Source organism: Teleopsis dalmanni, chromosome X (assembly GCF_002237135.1).
Source record: "Teleopsis dalmanni isolate 2A chromosome X, ASM223713v2, whole genome shotgun sequence".
NCBI classification, from domain to species: Eukaryota; Metazoa; Arthropoda; class Insecta; order Diptera; family Diopsidae; genus Teleopsis; species Teleopsis dalmanni.
The window spans coordinates 73,956,486-73,972,971 of NC_051848.1; the positions used below are offsets into that span (position 1 = coordinate 73,956,486).

The following is a 16,486-nucleotide window of genomic DNA, read 5'->3' on the forward strand; positions in this document are numbered from 1 at the left end:
GAGGTCTGATTCCTGTGATTATTTCTACATATCATTTTCAAGAGATGGTTTTCTTCTTACTCATTTTGAGTCAGCTTCTACGATATCGATTTCTATGAAATTAAGAACAGAATGCAACTTAATGTCATCAAATCTTGATTGGATCTGTAACGCTGCTGCTTTTTGTAAGATTTTCGAGATTAAACCTTATAAAGAAATTTTTTTGATAAATCATGTAGCAATCAAATCATGTAGCAGTTTGGCTCATGATTCAACTTTGTCAGTTGAAAGTAATAGGATGATTGATATTGACTTTGATGAAGTAATTGACAGGTTCGTATCTCTAAGGAACAGAAATAAATATTTTGAAGAATGTAGAAATATATATAATTATATTAAAATAATCATTCCAAACTGGTATGGCACTGGTGCCATGGACTGTACAAATCAAGTTCAATGGACTTTAAATATAAATTAAACCTTTCATAGGAAAATTCCGACTGTAAAGTCCATTACCCGTAGTATATAACAGTGCCCTGTTTATCACTTCATATAGAATCCTTCAGGAATGTCTGTTGCTGAGCATTAATAAAAATATAAAGAAAGTTAATTTTTCTGTACGATTTTTAAACGAAATAGGACTAGTTTTTGCTTGAAACAAAAAGAGATAACACGATATTCACACTATAAAATATTTATGAATCAAAACAGCAAGCTTTGTAAATGTCATAAATAAATATATAATTTGATTTCAAATAAAACAATGAATTCTGAATTTGTTATTAGCTTTAACTCACCTAATAACAGAGAAAGTTCTTCTAAATTTGTTGGTAAAAACAAAGGATTTTAAAATGGCTAATAAGAAAAATGGACAAGTGGATGTTAGCAGTAGTGCTCAAAATGACTCCAATTTGAATGTTTACTTAAACTCCCTTAAAATCTTGCATGATGAGTTTCATGAGAGGATCGCATTCGCTAATGATAAACTGGAGGGAGGGGGACAGGGGAGAGAAGAAATTTATGAATCCGATATACAAGCGGCACAAGATGACTATACAGTGAAATCTTTACTTTAATTGTTGTTTTCAAATTAAAATTGAATTACTTAAATTTCTTTTTAGAGGAGGAGAAAGAATCTATACAATTGCATTTATTGTAAGATAACTGAAACTAATCCAGAATTAAACGTAAAGTACAAAAATGTCGTTAAGAAGACAGAGGCAGATCTAACTCAAAACAATTCTAGATTAAACGTTGAGTATGAAGTGGTCGTTAAGAAGACAGAGGCAGATCTAACTGAAAACAATTCTGGATTGAACGTTGAGTACGAAGTGATCGTTAAGAAAACAGAGGCAGACCTAACTGAAAACAATTCTGGATTAAACGTTGAGTACGAAGTGGTCGCCATGGAGACAGAAACAGATTTATCTGAAAACAATCTTTTTTTGAACATAGCATGTAAAGAGTTCAAAAAGGAGACAAAGTGATAGACAGTATACAGAAAATTGATGTATTTTTACATTAAAAAAATTGAAATAAATAATTAATTAAGATTAAAATTTGGGAACATAGTTTTGTTTTGTTTTTTTAGAATAAGACAGCTAGAATTGCTCACTTAGATGATATTTACAGATGTGTGCAGTGTCTTACCATATGTAGTATCTTTCGCCAATCAGCACAATCGGCATCCTGCCACCACTTCCTACTAGAAACAGCTTATTAATCATTAGATCTATTCAGCGAGGAAATACTGCTTTTTCCACCACCATACACTTAATCAAACGTCTTGACTTAACCAGCGAACCCGCTGAGTTAAAATACGTTTATTCATGTCAACGTTGCAGTATACCTAATATAGATAACCATGTCATCTAGTTTAGTACCCGTTACTAACTCATGCGGGACTATAGATTGTTAACGAAGCTTCTGGATCTTAAACCAACATTGTATAAGTCATTCACAAAAAGCAATTAGTTTCCAGGAACTAATTTTTAAAAAGGCTTCTCAACATTATATTATAAATATTTTAATTACTAATACCATATATTGGTTTACTTAACATTGTAAACTAGAGATGTAACATATTGTGATTTATAATTTCACAGTACCTCTATAAGTCCGATTTTCTCGATATATTATAGTATTGAACGAGTGTATGAGTATATAAGGTATTTTTTTTGTTTAGTAAGTGACAGATTCTCAACACATGATTTGAGGTTTGATCTTTTTTCTTATAAAATTTACAAGTTGTACTAAAGTATGATATCACTTTTGTTAGCTGTTGATTATTCTTCACGCTCCTGTTAGTACTATTCTAATGTTTCTTGCATTGTTGTTAATTGGTGATGCAAAAAGTATTGATTAGTTTTTGGTAGATTTTTGAATAAGAATTTTCTTTACTGAAAAATAATTTTAATCAAATATATATTTAATAACAATTATTATTCATAACTTTTCGCCAATTTTCAGATAGCTCCATAATTCTGAAGGTGTTAAACATTTATGGTTCCACAGTCAAAAACTTAGTGATATTCAGTGACACTTCAATCAACCAATTTTTTATAATAAAAGATTTTTGCAGAAACTAAAACAAACGGCATTCAGACGATGCAAGATCCAAGCTATTGTTTGGCCTGGCGTTGAAACACAAGTTCTTTTCTGTGGCAGCTTCTGGTTTCTTTTCTTTGATTTTTTTGTTCAAGTGATTGAGTTATTTGCGGTAGAGAACCGAATTAACTATTGTACCAGGATAGGTCAGCTCGTCGTAGACAATTCTATTCTAATCCAACCAAACATTTTACATAACGCTGTTTGATGTTGAAGTTAGAGTTCACTCACAGCATCCTCACCGTAAGCCATCTTTTTGGCAAGAACCCATGGATAGTTTTCGTATTACACGATATGAAACTATATATAAAACTGCTAGTATATAATAAAACTATAATTATCAATTTAATTTAAAGCTAATATGGCTTTATGGTCCACATATGTTGGACTGTGCTTTCTAATGCAATATCAACATAATTCATTGGCTTCAAGATAAAGTTTTCCGAAATATTGGTAACGCCGCATGGTACGTTCACAATGTGGATATTTATCGAAACCTTAACATCTTAATAATTGCTGCAAAAATTGAAGAACTAGCGTAAGTTAATTCTAATTGGCTCTAGAGGCATATAAACGAAGACCCTAGTCCGTTTCTCAATACCATAAGCCTACTTCGACTTCGATTTCACTAAAAGAATTCACATGAATTCTATAAAATCTGTAAATAACTTATAAGTAATATGACTGTTCGAAGTTTGAATTTTATATGTTAACCGGTTACGATCTTAAACACGACTGACCTTTCTAAGAAACTGCAATTCGCATCAAGAGAGCGATGCTCTACGTTCTCTGTTAATTACAAAGTCTATATTAAAGGACACAACAAACAAGAAAAAAACCCACAAATTTTCTAATCCACAAATTATTAACCTGATATGAAAGTAGTAAAACTAGGAATGAAAGTAGTAATACTTAGCCCAGCAGCGCTTGGGTTGACCACATTTGGAAAATACTCCATGAAAAAATGTAGGTCTTTTGGCGTTAGATAAAAAATGCATTCTTTTAAACATTTCTAAGACTTTAATGCAACATTTTAAACAAAACAACATGGATTTTTAGCGTGGATTCGCATATCCGGGGGTCAAAACAGAATCAAATCTGAAGGCTAAAATGCAAGATATCTCCGAAGAAAAGAAAAAATTCTCTGTCAATGAGATTACATGGACGATCACTACTAGCCTCTACTACCTCTTAACTACCTCAATATTTTAAATACTTGTTATATACTTGTTATACAGTGCAAGCTTTAGTTCTTTATATTTATTGGTATTTTATTTATTGTTCAAGTTGATTAAAATTTTTTTCAAAAAAAATGCCAAAATTCTAAAATAAAACGTTAACAAATGTCCTAACCATTTTACAAAAGTCCATTAGATTGTAGAGGTGCAGTTTGGTTGTTGGAAATCAATAAAATCCAACATGTCATTGACTATAGAGATTTCTTTAATCTTAAAAGTATCAGCAAACAGTTTATGGCACTAAAATCATCACTCAAGTGCAGTGACGACTGCTCTAAGGTGCGGAGGTGTGCGGTGAACACCCTAACATAATTTGCAAAATGTCAAATAACATAGGTATAGGAATTTATTAAGTATCTTCACATCAAGAATTATTATTATTTATTACATTTCCATATATACACATTTTTAAAGTTTTAGCAAAAACAATTAAATATAATTGTCTATGAAAACTCAATCAATTTGCTTCTGTTACCTGCTATACTTGTTAGTTGTGCTCATATATTTGCAGCTCAATTCACAGAACATTTCTATTTTATTTCGTCTCTCCCCTTTGTGTTCAAAGAAGGTGGTCGCACATTTATACGTTGCATATGAACAAAATAATGTGCGTGTTCTCCCGTTCGTAATATCAGAAATAGAGATTTATATGTGGGAATTGTATGAGAGTAATTTTCTGTTCTATTCGAATATCAACTGCATGCATACGAATCCAACATGATGATTTGCCAAAGTGGTTGCATGAGCGGTTGAAGTTTGCAGCTCATCTCAGCATACATTTCTATCACATTTCGTCTCTCCCCTTTTAACAGCAGCACCCACGAATTTCTGTTCTTATTGTGCGGGGTACTTGTGCGCACATTTATACGTTGCAAGTGGTTTCGATTTTGTTTGATCACTGCACAAACATGTATGTTTCTAAGTACAAACTCTTTTGTTTGAAAAAATTTGGTTTGATGTTACGAGAATTATGTGAAAAGTTTTGTTTCTTCCATATTGATATAATATTAAACTTATATATATATAAATTATTAATTTAATTTGTTTAATATATTATTTTGTTAATAAATTGTTAGTATAATATTGCGAATATATTGTTGCCTTATACAATATAGTTATTATTAATAAAAGATCTCATATATTTTAATATAAGTGGTACATGTAAAAACAACATTATAGAAGGGCCGCACACCCTTCCAGATAGGGCACGCGTCGTCACTGCTCAAGTGCCATCCGACTATTCCCCAGTTGCATTTGTACATGAATCATCATAAAAAAAACATGGAAGGCAATTAATTTTAGGCTCACACCTTGCTGGAATGCATTTCGCTCAATGAGAATTTATTTGTGTCTGCTGTATCGAAGATATTATCTCACAAATAAAGTAATACCTTAAATTCTAATCATTTAAATTACATTAAGTAGAAAATCACCTTAGTTGAAAACTCAACAGAGCAAACGCACAAAGGAGTTCAGAGTGTTTGACGAGAAGAAGGACTGAATTGGTTATAAATGAGACCAAAACAGCAATACAAATACCAACGAATGCACTTAGTAGATATCTATTCACTATTTTGATTATAAATAATTCATTGACTAATCGGGAGACTGTTAAATTCTAACCAACTGTATGCCCACAATTAAATACGAGAACTACGGACGATTTTTTGGATTTCTAAAAACAGCTTTTGTGCTTACTGAAGTACCAACGAGGTTCTGTCCTATTGCAGCAATTCTTTAACGTTATGTCGTTCAAGCAAGTGAATTGTGCAGAAATTGGATCGATAAAGATGGAATGGAACCCATAATTTCTAGATAAATCGATTCCAATGTCAAGAAGACTGTTTCTTTGCTGACCTGGTAGAGTAAATGAAAATAGATTTAGCGAATGTTTTTAATTTCATGTGAAAATCCAAAGAATTTAAAAAAGACGACACGTAGGCCCAATAGTTAGTAAAGTTTTTCTCCTCCTGGCAACTTTAACAGAATCACAAAGGGCCATAGTTGTTTCCCATGCACATCAACCTTTTGCAACTATTTTGACCTATTGGTTAATAAGGAAAAACTTATGAAACTGGAAAATAATTTACAATCTTTCGAAACTGAAAGCTCCAAACTATTCTTTATAAAAGACCACAAAACATATTACCGACAGTATCTTACATAAACCTCCATTAACGAATCCAAATAATACATTATCCGAAATAATAATTAAACAAGTTCAATCAATTGCCAGAGATATTTAAAAAAACATTTTCCAATCCAAAAACTTTACGAGATCGGAGATACAATCAAAAATAAAATTAATACGAGTATAAGGCCATAAAATGGAACATTTAAATTAAATTGACCCCCAATATTTTATTTTATTATATATCTTAATTGTTATTCATTAATTGTTTTTTTTTTCTTTCTCTTCTGTTTGATATCTTTTTGTGTTTGCAAAATTCTTTTTTATAATTTAATTTTTTAATTTATAATTTTTTTGCTTTATTATTTAATCATTTGTAAATTGTTTATATATTATTTATCTCCTTTTTGTTAGTTTTTAAGTTAGTTCTAAGACGATACAAAAAAAAATAAACAAATAAATAAAATATATAAATGAAAAAATAATTGTAAATAAAAAAAATTATAAAAAAATAATTTTTAATAAATTAATATTGTGAACTGAAAATGGTCTAGAAAGTAGAATGAAATCTCTGCAACAAAAATAATTTTTTATAAAAATTAAAATACAATTAAAGATTTAAGACAAATTTATATATATAATTTTTATTTAAAAAAACATTTTTAATTTTTATGTGTTAAATTAACGATCTATTCCCAGTAATAATTAAAAAAATATAAAAAAATAATTAAAAATAAGAAAATGAATAAAAATGGACAATTTAATAAAAAACAACTGAATGAATATATTTATATAAAAGAAAATAAATAAATTGATAAATAAATCAACAAAAATAAATTAATTAATATATACATATATAAGTTTATAAAAATACATAAAAATAAATAAAATTAAATAATTACATAAAAATAAATAAATATATAAAAAGAAATAAATAAATAAAGCAATTAAAATATTTAAGTAAAATAATTAAAAAAATATACAGAAATAAATAAATTAAAACAAATAAATAAAAATAAATGAAAATAAATTAATAAATAAATAAAAGTAAATAAATAAATAAAAATAAATAAATAAAGATAAAATACATGTGTTATATATATGTAGATAAAGTAGTTTAATAGGGTAGAGATAAAAAGAGAGGAAAAAGCTAAGCTAAGAGTTTTTTTTTGCGGGAAGACAATAAAAAAACAAAATCGAACAATAGATAATTAAGTAAATTTATATATAATAGAAATTTTTATAAAACAAAGCTTTAATAAGTCAAAAGTTGAATATAAATTTAAATAAAACAAAACATAAAAGCGCGGTTCAGACTATCATTTTTGAGTGTCATTTAAAAGAGAAAATCCATGAATGACATTCAAAAATGATAGTCTGCACTTTTGAATGACATCCAACCATGTTGGCAAAATTTTGGTGACCACATCATTCAGCTTCTCGCCAACATGTTATGAATGATAGTCTATTACCCAAAAACTTGCATTCGTCATTCAAAAACAATACTTGCATGGTTGCACTAACACACTTACAGCGTGCGAAACACACTTACAGCGTGCGTAAACACTCTTATTCTTCAAGAATTTTTCTTGAATATGAGCATGTTCAAGTTCGGTCTCTAGAATAAATTTGAGCAAGAGTGAGCGCAACTTGAATGATATTCCAAAATGATAGTGGGCACCACACTCATAAAATATTGCGTACTTTTTTGAATTAACCACGTACATTTGGGTGATTGTTTTAAAAACCGGACAGATTTTGGCAAAAAATGACCTCATGACCTCCGATTTGGCTGAAATGAGCTCCTTTTATAAAATAAGAAGACCTGTATCTCGGATAAAAATTTTGTGATTTTTTTCCAAGGAGATATGGACCCAAAGGGATTTGAGAATTGGCATTGTAGGCACATTTTCAAATGGGTATATATCAAGTTCTATAAAATATAGAAACTATACCATTTCTAATGTGTGATTATGTGCTGCAGTTATCTAGATAGTTCGGCTAGTAAGAAACTAATTAACTTTTTAATTCATCTATATACGAAAAAAGTTTATAAAACGGTTTAATTGTGTTAAAATTAATAATTTAAAAACAGAAATGATGCGGAACTAATTTAACATTTAACTGCTTAAATATAAACAATTTTAATTGTTTCAACAATTTCATAAATGATCAATCGATTATCTTTAAAACGCAGTAAATTTCAAGTTCCTACCTTTTGTAGGACTTGAGCTATAACCATATCCATATCTCCTAGGAAAAAAATTACAAAATTTTTTCCCGAGATACGGGTCTTCTTATTTTAGGAGCAAATAAAAATTTTCAGACAAATCCGAGATCATGAGGTCAAAAAGGTGTCCGAGTTGTAAAAGAATGACCCATATACAATATACAGATACATATATTATTTATTTCTTTCGTGTTCGTTTTTAAGTTAATTCTAAGATAATACAACAAAAGGGGTTTCCCTTAACGCATTTTTAAAATAAAAACATAATAAATAAATAAATAAAAATAGTGTTTATAAGGCAGAGAGAAATGTCCCAAACAGTATATACCGCTAATATGCATCGAATTGACAGACTGTAGAGTACACACTCTGTACTTTAGCGCGAGCTTTCGACTTTGAAGTAAACAAAGTTGTAAAAAAGCTTTCATTTGGTCAAAACAATGGCAGAGCGCATGTTTGAAACCAACACCAGCAACAACACATCACCGACAATAATTGAAGTATGGCAAAGTCAAACTTTTAACAGCAACAACAATAATAATAACAACAACAACAACTCGCCACTAACAGCTGTTTCGATTGTCAGACGAAGTTCAACATTAACTATGGCGGGCAGAGACTACGAGCTGCAGTTAGTAAACCTCGGCGCTCGTGAAACCAACGAGGCTTTCGTGCTTTTCATGCAACTGTTACGCTGCGTTTATGGTTCCTTCAGTTTTTCGCCTTCCAAGGCCGTGCGTCACTTCGTCTTGTAACGCAAACCTAAACAGACGGCAGAAAATATTAATAAAAGCGAATGAAGAAAATAAATCGAGCCAAATACGTCCAAAAGCATTTCGAAGTAAATCAATGAAAATGCCCGACAACTAAGCAACCAAGCCAAGAAAAATGAAAATAAAAATGTTAATGTGAATGTGAATGTGAATGTGAATGTGAATGTGAATGTGGTTCTGGTAATTTCATTTAGTGAGTGAAAAAAATTTCTTGATCTAAGAAAATTAATTAAAGTGCATTGCACAAAAATGTCGAGAAAAAGCTTTGCCAAAAAATATGAATTGATTTTGAGAACAACAACAACAACAACAACAGCAACAACAAAACAACTCAACCCTCAAAAACCACAAAACAACATAAATTTGATGGAATCCTTGACCTAAACTCAAAAAAAAAAAACAAAAAAAAAAAAAAACACCAACAATGCTTACCCCAAGACGTACGAGTTTCAGTTTAATCATTAAATATTAAATGAAAATATATGTGAACATTAATATTAGAAATTAATATCAAAAACTTCAATTTTGAGAAATTTAACCCGAAGATAGTATCAAAAAGCAATCCTTCCAAGTGTCAGGATCAAACAAACCATGCACCCTGGCATCGTGCATCCAAGGAAACAACAAAAATCGCCATAAATGTTAAAAGTGATACCATAAAAGCATAGCAGGCATCAGGCATCTTAAATGGAACGATTAAAATTAAATTGTTTAAAAAATAATTTGTTGTTATTTAACTATTCCGCATGCATTAAGAATAATAGTTGTCAAGTTGCAACAACAACGGCGAAGGAAATAAATTTCTTATTGTACGAAATCTCGCTGAAGCACATCTTCAACGTTGAGTCGTTCGTGCTGTGTGTGTGCGTGTGCGTATGCATTTGCCTGCTCTTGATGCATGTCTGTGTGTACATGTGTGTGTGTGCCCATCTTCATTTTCTTTTTCTACTGCAACAACAACGACTCTGGTACATATCCTTGCTGACAAATGGGCTCATGTTTTGGGCGCTGCGTTTCAAAGGAGCCGCACTCTATTACAGCAACCACATCTTCCTGTTTGTGGTAAGTAACATTCCATCCCTATACAACTCACCCCATCCTTCCCATCCCATCGAGACTCAGCCCATTCCAGTCCATACCACCCATACAGCCCAATCATTTTCTCGTAACTGCCACTTAATTAAATTTTAATTTGTGCTCCAAAAAACACTTAATTTGTATATATATTTGTTTTGTGCTGAAATTTTATTATCTTATCTTTAACGTCACTTAAGCTATTATTAAATCATATTAATCTTCTTCTTACGCCTGCAAAGAAAATATAAAGCACATCTACTTATTTACTTTCTTAGTTGGCCTTCATAGGCGTGAGTCATACGTCGCAGCTTCCTCCACCTGCCAGCCCAAGATAACGTAAAGTACATTTACTTATTAACTTATTTAGTCAGGCTTTACAGATGTGAGTCAAAAAATGAGCCAGCAGCGTCCACCAATCCTTCCAAGTTGCGGCTTGCTATCACCAGTCGGTAGTATCAAGTGCCCCTAAATTGTTGGTCAAAGATGAGGACATACTCTTCTGCGTTTCCCACGGAAACGGGTAGCGAATCAAACACCTTTCTAGTCGGAGTACTTCTTCCATTCACACAACGTAACCAAGTCAGCGAAGTCACTGAATTTATATGCTCTAAGCTATATCAATATCTCTTTATTACTCGTACAGCTCTTCATTTCATCGTATTCTAAACTTGTCTCCAATGCGTAAGGGATGATATATGTTGCGATGTTTTTTTTTTCATTTTACTCCTACTAATTTAGTTATTCCTATGTAAAGAGCGTTTCTGTGATGAATAAAATGCTTTGAAATGTATTTCAAAAAATACCTACTAACTTTAATCTTTAGAACAAGTGCTTGTAGCAGTAAGAAAAACCAATCCATGTCATTTGTAAATGTAAGGAAATAATAACCTTAAGATGGCAAGTTATCTTAGAAGTTTTTTACTGGACTTTACCATTAGTTGTAAAATAATATCATTTAGAACTTTCTGTAAAAAATAAGAACATTACTTGTTTATAAATTTTTAACGATATTTTATTGTTTTTATTGTATTCTGTCTACATCTATATAAATTAGAAGAGTAGCTAATGATTTAACTGTAAATATAAATCTATCTCATAGTTTCTTAAACACCCCATAGCATGTGTAACATTTTTGGTTATTTAATTATAATACCTTATAAAGCTAATCAGCTGATCTTGATTCCGCTCTTTTTAGGCGGGAAGTAGTGAATAGAAATGCGAGATTCCTTGCTATGGAGTTAACTTTTTCTGTAGATCTCTGAGAATTTGTAAATTTCATTGGATATTTTGATTTCTGATATAACATGGGGCACCAGTGATTGTTCGCTGTATTTTTGACTGATCTGTTTGGATAATTTCAATATTTGAAACACTAGTATTACCAAATAGCTTAATACCTTAAGTCCATATTGGTTTTATGATACTTTTATACAAGAGTACTTTATACTCTAGAAACAGGGAGTATCTTTTATTAATGAGCCAGTGCAACTTAGAGACATGGAGCTTCATTTGTATTTTTTTGGCTTCGATATGCTTGCGCCAAGTTAGTCGTCTGTCTAGGTGAAGACTTAAGTACAATCAGCCTATTTGCCAGATTTATCTTTATCTTTATCTTTACCAGCTCTTCTCACACCTCAAAAAAAATTCGTCATGAAAAATTTCATCTAAGAAAGAGGTAGTTGATGCAGGGTCAGAATCTTTTGCAGACTACAGAGATGGGATTCATATATTAATGAAAATGTTGGATAAAGTTTAATGAATCACTATGAGTTTATATAAATAAATTAACTCAATTTTTTAATTATAGAAGTAGTTTTCGCTATTCGTGAAGTCATTAAACAATCTAGTACATATTATCTTAAGACCTTACATGTAGCCACTTAAAATTATATAAATTTATTGAGAGTCAGTAGCTAAGGATATAAATTAATTATCGACACATATGCAAATAAATTCTAATGAGAAGTATGAGAAGTTTTCAAAGCTCTCGCATTTCACAAGTGTGCTTGAGTAAATTGCATTGCACGTTCTTGAACTGCAATGTACTTCAGCGACATAAGTATACGACAAAGGTTCATTGCCCTGAAACTATGCTACAAAATTTTAAATAACTAGAAAAAATCTATAGGAAAATGTATTAAAAAATACTGAAATGTTGAGAGCATTTATTTGTTTTTTATGCTTATATACTCATACCTGAATGGATGGACTGTGAAAAGTTCGTGCAACAAGCGATTTATTTTTTATTGTCCACCTTCTTTTACTTCTATAATTGTTTTCTTTTTGCCTTTATTTTGGTTTAGTTTAGATTGTTTACACACTTCTACACACTTAGATTCCCAATATGACCTCTTTGATTTTTATTTGAATATTTATAATTCAATTCGATGTAATATATGGTTACAAATATGTCTTTTCTTTCCTTTTAGGCGTTCAGCAACAGATGAACAAGAAGCAGAACTCATTTCCAATGCCACCGATTGTTACAAGAATGAAAATTTTATAATTCGTAGTATTAAACTAAAGAAAAAGGTAATCAAACCTTGAGACTTTATCATTTTTCTATTATAGTTCTTTTTCACCTTTTGCAAATTCATAATATCAGTGTTTATATCAAATATCTAAATCACTCCCCGGTAAAATCAAAAGATATAAGTCTCCTCTTAGCACCGAATATCATAAATTTTAATATACTTTTCAAAAAAAAAGGTTATCGCATTATTAAAATAAAAAGGATATACTCCTCACGATATCTGCATTTATTGGAGAAAAATGTTTAATCATAATATCTTCTCTATTACTAATACTAAATAATTAATTTATTCATACACTCTAATCAGTAGCCACACGAACTGTGCGCAAGGAATATTGGAAGATTTTGACAGAGAAAACGAAACCAAGAAAGGTACGAGTGAGGTGTGGTATTAGGAATGATACTACGAATATCAATCTCCCCCGTGGAAGTATAAACCCCAGTCAGAAATGATGGTGTTGAAATTACACCACCAAACAGATCTCTGGATCCTATTCCCATAAATCACACCTAAATGTGAACTATGTGACTTAAGACTTTAAGCTTAGTTTATTAATCTCCTAAGACGAACATGATAATCTTGTTTTAAATCTTGTTTAGTTGTACCGAAAAAATAAATGAAAAATGTTCAAAATTACTCTCTAACGATGATAACATCAATTTTTCCTTTAGGATAATGAAATCATTATCCCCTAATATATAAAACCTAGTACTTTCCACCTAATATGTAACAACAGTAACGACACCAAATTGTTTTTATTAAAACTTTATCTGCTCAACAAAAGATATGGCTGAGACGTTTGGACTATAGTAAGCCTAGTTTCCGAAACTTTTACAGAAAACCACTGTTAGCAAAGCAATAAATACAATCTATTGAATAGTGTTTACTTACGAAACAACACAAATAAACAAAAATATATTAAAGGCATTATTTAACACAAACGAGGCAAAAAAGTATTTATCATCCAGAAATCTGTAGGATATATCAAACGTGAAGCAATAAATACTATCTCAACAGAAATATATTAAAGACCTTATTAAGCAAAAACGAGGGAAAAAGTATTTATTACCCCAGAATCTATTGGTTATATCAAACGTCATCAAAACCAACTAAACGCTGAGAATGAAGAATTTAAAATCAAGGTTTATCATGGAAAGGACTATCATCACAAATCCTTATTCAAGATAACAACAACAGAGCAAAAACGCTAAAGTAGAGTGCTACCTGAGGACACAATCTAGCAACAAGTAAATATTTCAATCGGGGCGCCAAAATTGAGATTGATACGCCAACAACAGTGGATGAAAAATGGATCCACATCAAAATTCAAGCGGTAGTAGAAATTGATTCATCTAGATGTATAAACATCCCAAAGTAAATCTTAGTAGGTCGGTCGTCATGATATTAATGATGGTCTTCTCGAAACACAAGCAGCGTTATTCATATCGCTTGTCTTTAGGAAAGAAGAAGAAAAAGCAATTCGGTTTTTGAGGTGTTTAATAAATTTTATTCTTTGAAATGAACCAAAAAATTTAAAAAATCGTTATTGAATTGTGTTTAGTCATTCCTGGCTATGATTCCTAATAAAATACCTATAGAATCTATAGATAAATATATAAAATAATAAATAAAACTTGATTTAAGACGTTCAGATTGATATGCCTCACATCAAAATTAATAATGAAGTAGAAATTAGTATAGCATCAAAATCCATGAAGTGTTTTTTTTATCGAAAACTCTATTAAAAGACTTACTGATGCAATTCTCATTTTAGTTAATAATGTTTCTAATATTTCTTTTTTATTTTTTAGCAAAATTTACCAGAATTCATTGAAAAACTTTGGAAGAAACAAGATATAAACTATGATAAGTTGATTAACAAAAATGGCAATGATAGGTAAATATTTACAAGCCATAATTTATGGGAATATAATATAAATCTTTTATATAAATAAATAAAATTCATTGAAAAAAAATTTTTTTCTCTTTGTTCTGATTTTAAGCCTAACAGATATACATTTGCAAAATCTCAACGTTAACAATTTATTGACATCGGCCGTATTTACCAAAGAATCAACAATGAATTATACACCCAGTAACAATACAGCTGCAGCTAGCTCTCGTGCTAGTTCACTTGATCTGGAATGGGAGCATGAATATACTAACATACATAACATGACAATGAGACATTATACACAATCAAGCTACACAATTATACAGGCAACACCAACATCAACATCGACTTCAACACCACCACTCCCTATCATATTGCCACCAACAACACCATTACCACCGAAACAAAATAGTAAATATGGTAACACTGGTCGTAATAACTCTTTCACGCGTACATCATCGCATAATTCATGGTCACATATATCAACACCCGAATCAATGGAATGGGATATCGATGAGGAGCAGCAACGTCAATTGCATGTAGAAGATGATAGACTAGACCATGAAACGCTACAACTTCTACATCAAATCGAACAACTGAAGAATCAAGTGCTTAATGAAACCGGAGACGGTTTATATGAACTTCAAAATAGTTGCAACACTTATGGTTCAGATTACGAAGAGACGAGAAATGGTTCAGTTTACAGAGACAATAGCAATAACGTAAGCACTACTATAATTTAGTTTAAGAGGGACATATATTCATATATGATAAAAATAATATGATAAGGAGATTGATAAGATACGGAGATTATAGAGTGAATGTCAATATATCTATTCACCCATGTACGAGAATTCAACTGTAAAAGAAATATTTGAAAGGCATAAAGAATGAAGAATTTGGAAGAAGGATAGATTTCTAGTATTAACTGCTCAAATAGCATCCTCAAAAATTTCACACTAAAAAAAAAGAAATATATTAAGTTAACTATTTAAAACTTAAAAAATTAGGAGTATGAAAAAATAAGAGTGAAAAAAAATATAATTGAATATTATTGATAGATGCAGGTTTCAAGATTTTTAAACTCATTGAAAAGTAAAAGATAGCCATTCAGTATTCCAGTACTTTCACCACATTTTGTTTTAATTACATAAAGTGTTATTTTTTATTGTATATTTCAAACTAATTTATATTTAAATATACATCTGAAACTCCGTTTATTAATCCAAAAATGTAAAGAATAACCTACATCTAATAGTAAAATAGTCATGACCAATTTAAAACCATTTAAAAGCAATCCATTTCATTCCCACTTAAGGTTACTACATTTCCTTTCTGCCATAAATGGTTAAAATTTTTAGAATTACTATTACTCTTACTCATACAATATTAATTTCATTATTTTATTAGACCATTATTTTGACCGTTTTGCTGATGCCAGGGCTCAAAATTGTTAGCCCAGTTTTTCGATGATAACATCTTTCATGATGAGTTTGAGAACGTGAAAATTTGATGTATTAAGAATAGGAAGAAGAAAATCAAACTAAAACATTTGAATTCCTGGAAACATCATTTTTCTATATAAATAAACTATATTAAAATGATTTTAAATGTTCGTTACCACAAATTCTAAATCAAAACTATAGTTTTTAATACCGTGGTTTTTTATCGAACAGTAGTAAGTCACAACAACAAAATTTTAAATTAATTGATTTTTTGGCTGACCATATAACTGTTTCGAATATTGCCAAATACCCATCATCAGTGGTCTTAAAAATAATTCTGTATTTAATTATTCGTAAATAATTTTTTGAGACTGTTAGTACCAAAAGTTAAACGCGTACACTGCCATACTTAAATCTCAGAGTCAGTGTTTATTAGCCAATTGATCCAAAGCCGTACTTGACTTGTATGTCCCAACTTGGAGTTTTGTTAATCTATCAAAAAGCTCAACTCTACTTTATTAAAGGAATGCACTTCTTTGTAGTTAAAAGAATAAACTACATTTTTAACCTAACTATAA

General features: G+C 30.4%; 2 protein-coding genes across 2 annotated transcripts; both read left to right on the top strand.

The window, feature by feature from the left end:
• Window positions 1-756: 756 nt before the first annotated feature.
• Window positions 757-1,477, top strand: LOC119662111. Its single transcript, XM_038071665.1, has 2 exons — window positions 757-1,037; window positions 1,101-1,477. The coding sequence occupies exons 1-2, from the start codon at window positions 831-833 to the stop codon at window positions 1,464-1,466; spliced, it is 573 nt and encodes a 190-aa protein (XP_037927593.1). The 5' UTR covers window positions 757-830; the 3' UTR covers window positions 1,467-1,477.
• A 7,888-nt stretch (window positions 1,478-9,365) lies between these two features.
• LOC119688553 lies at window positions 9,366-15,444 on the top strand. Its single transcript, XM_038103226.1, has 4 exons — window positions 9,366-10,020; window positions 12,465-12,567; window positions 14,381-14,466; window positions 14,573-15,444. The coding sequence occupies exons 1-4, from the start codon at window positions 9,947-9,949 to the stop codon at window positions 15,204-15,206; spliced, it is 897 nt and encodes a 298-aa protein (XP_037959154.1). The 5' UTR covers window positions 9,366-9,946; the 3' UTR covers window positions 15,207-15,444.
• The last annotated feature ends 1,042 nt before the right edge of the window (window positions 15,445-16,486 follow it).

What these genes read in the sequence shown, in the direction of transcription:
- LOC119688553 (XM_038103226.1), top strand. Translation starts at nt 9,947, where the DNA reads ATGGGCTCATGTTTTGGGCGCTGCGTTTCAAAGGAGCCGCACTCTATT. An exon ending in ACCACATCTTCCTGTTTGTG is followed by an intron (nt 10,021 to 12,464) that starts GTAAGTAACATT and finishes CTTTCCTTTTAG; the next exon opens with GCGTTCAGCAACAGATGAAC. An exon ending in GTATTAAACTAAAGAAAAAG is followed by an intron (nt 12,568 to 14,380) that starts GTAATCAAACCT and finishes TTTATTTTTTAG; the next exon opens with CAAAATTTACCAGAATTCAT.
- LOC119662111 (XM_038071665.1), top strand. Translation starts at nt 831, where the DNA reads ATGGCTAATAAGAAAAATGGACAAGTGGATGTTAGCAGTAGTGCTCAA. An exon ending in CGGCACAAGATGACTATACA is followed by an intron (nt 1,038 to 1,100) that starts GTGAAATCTTTA and finishes ATTTCTTTTTAG; the next exon opens with AGGAGGAGAAAGAATCTATA.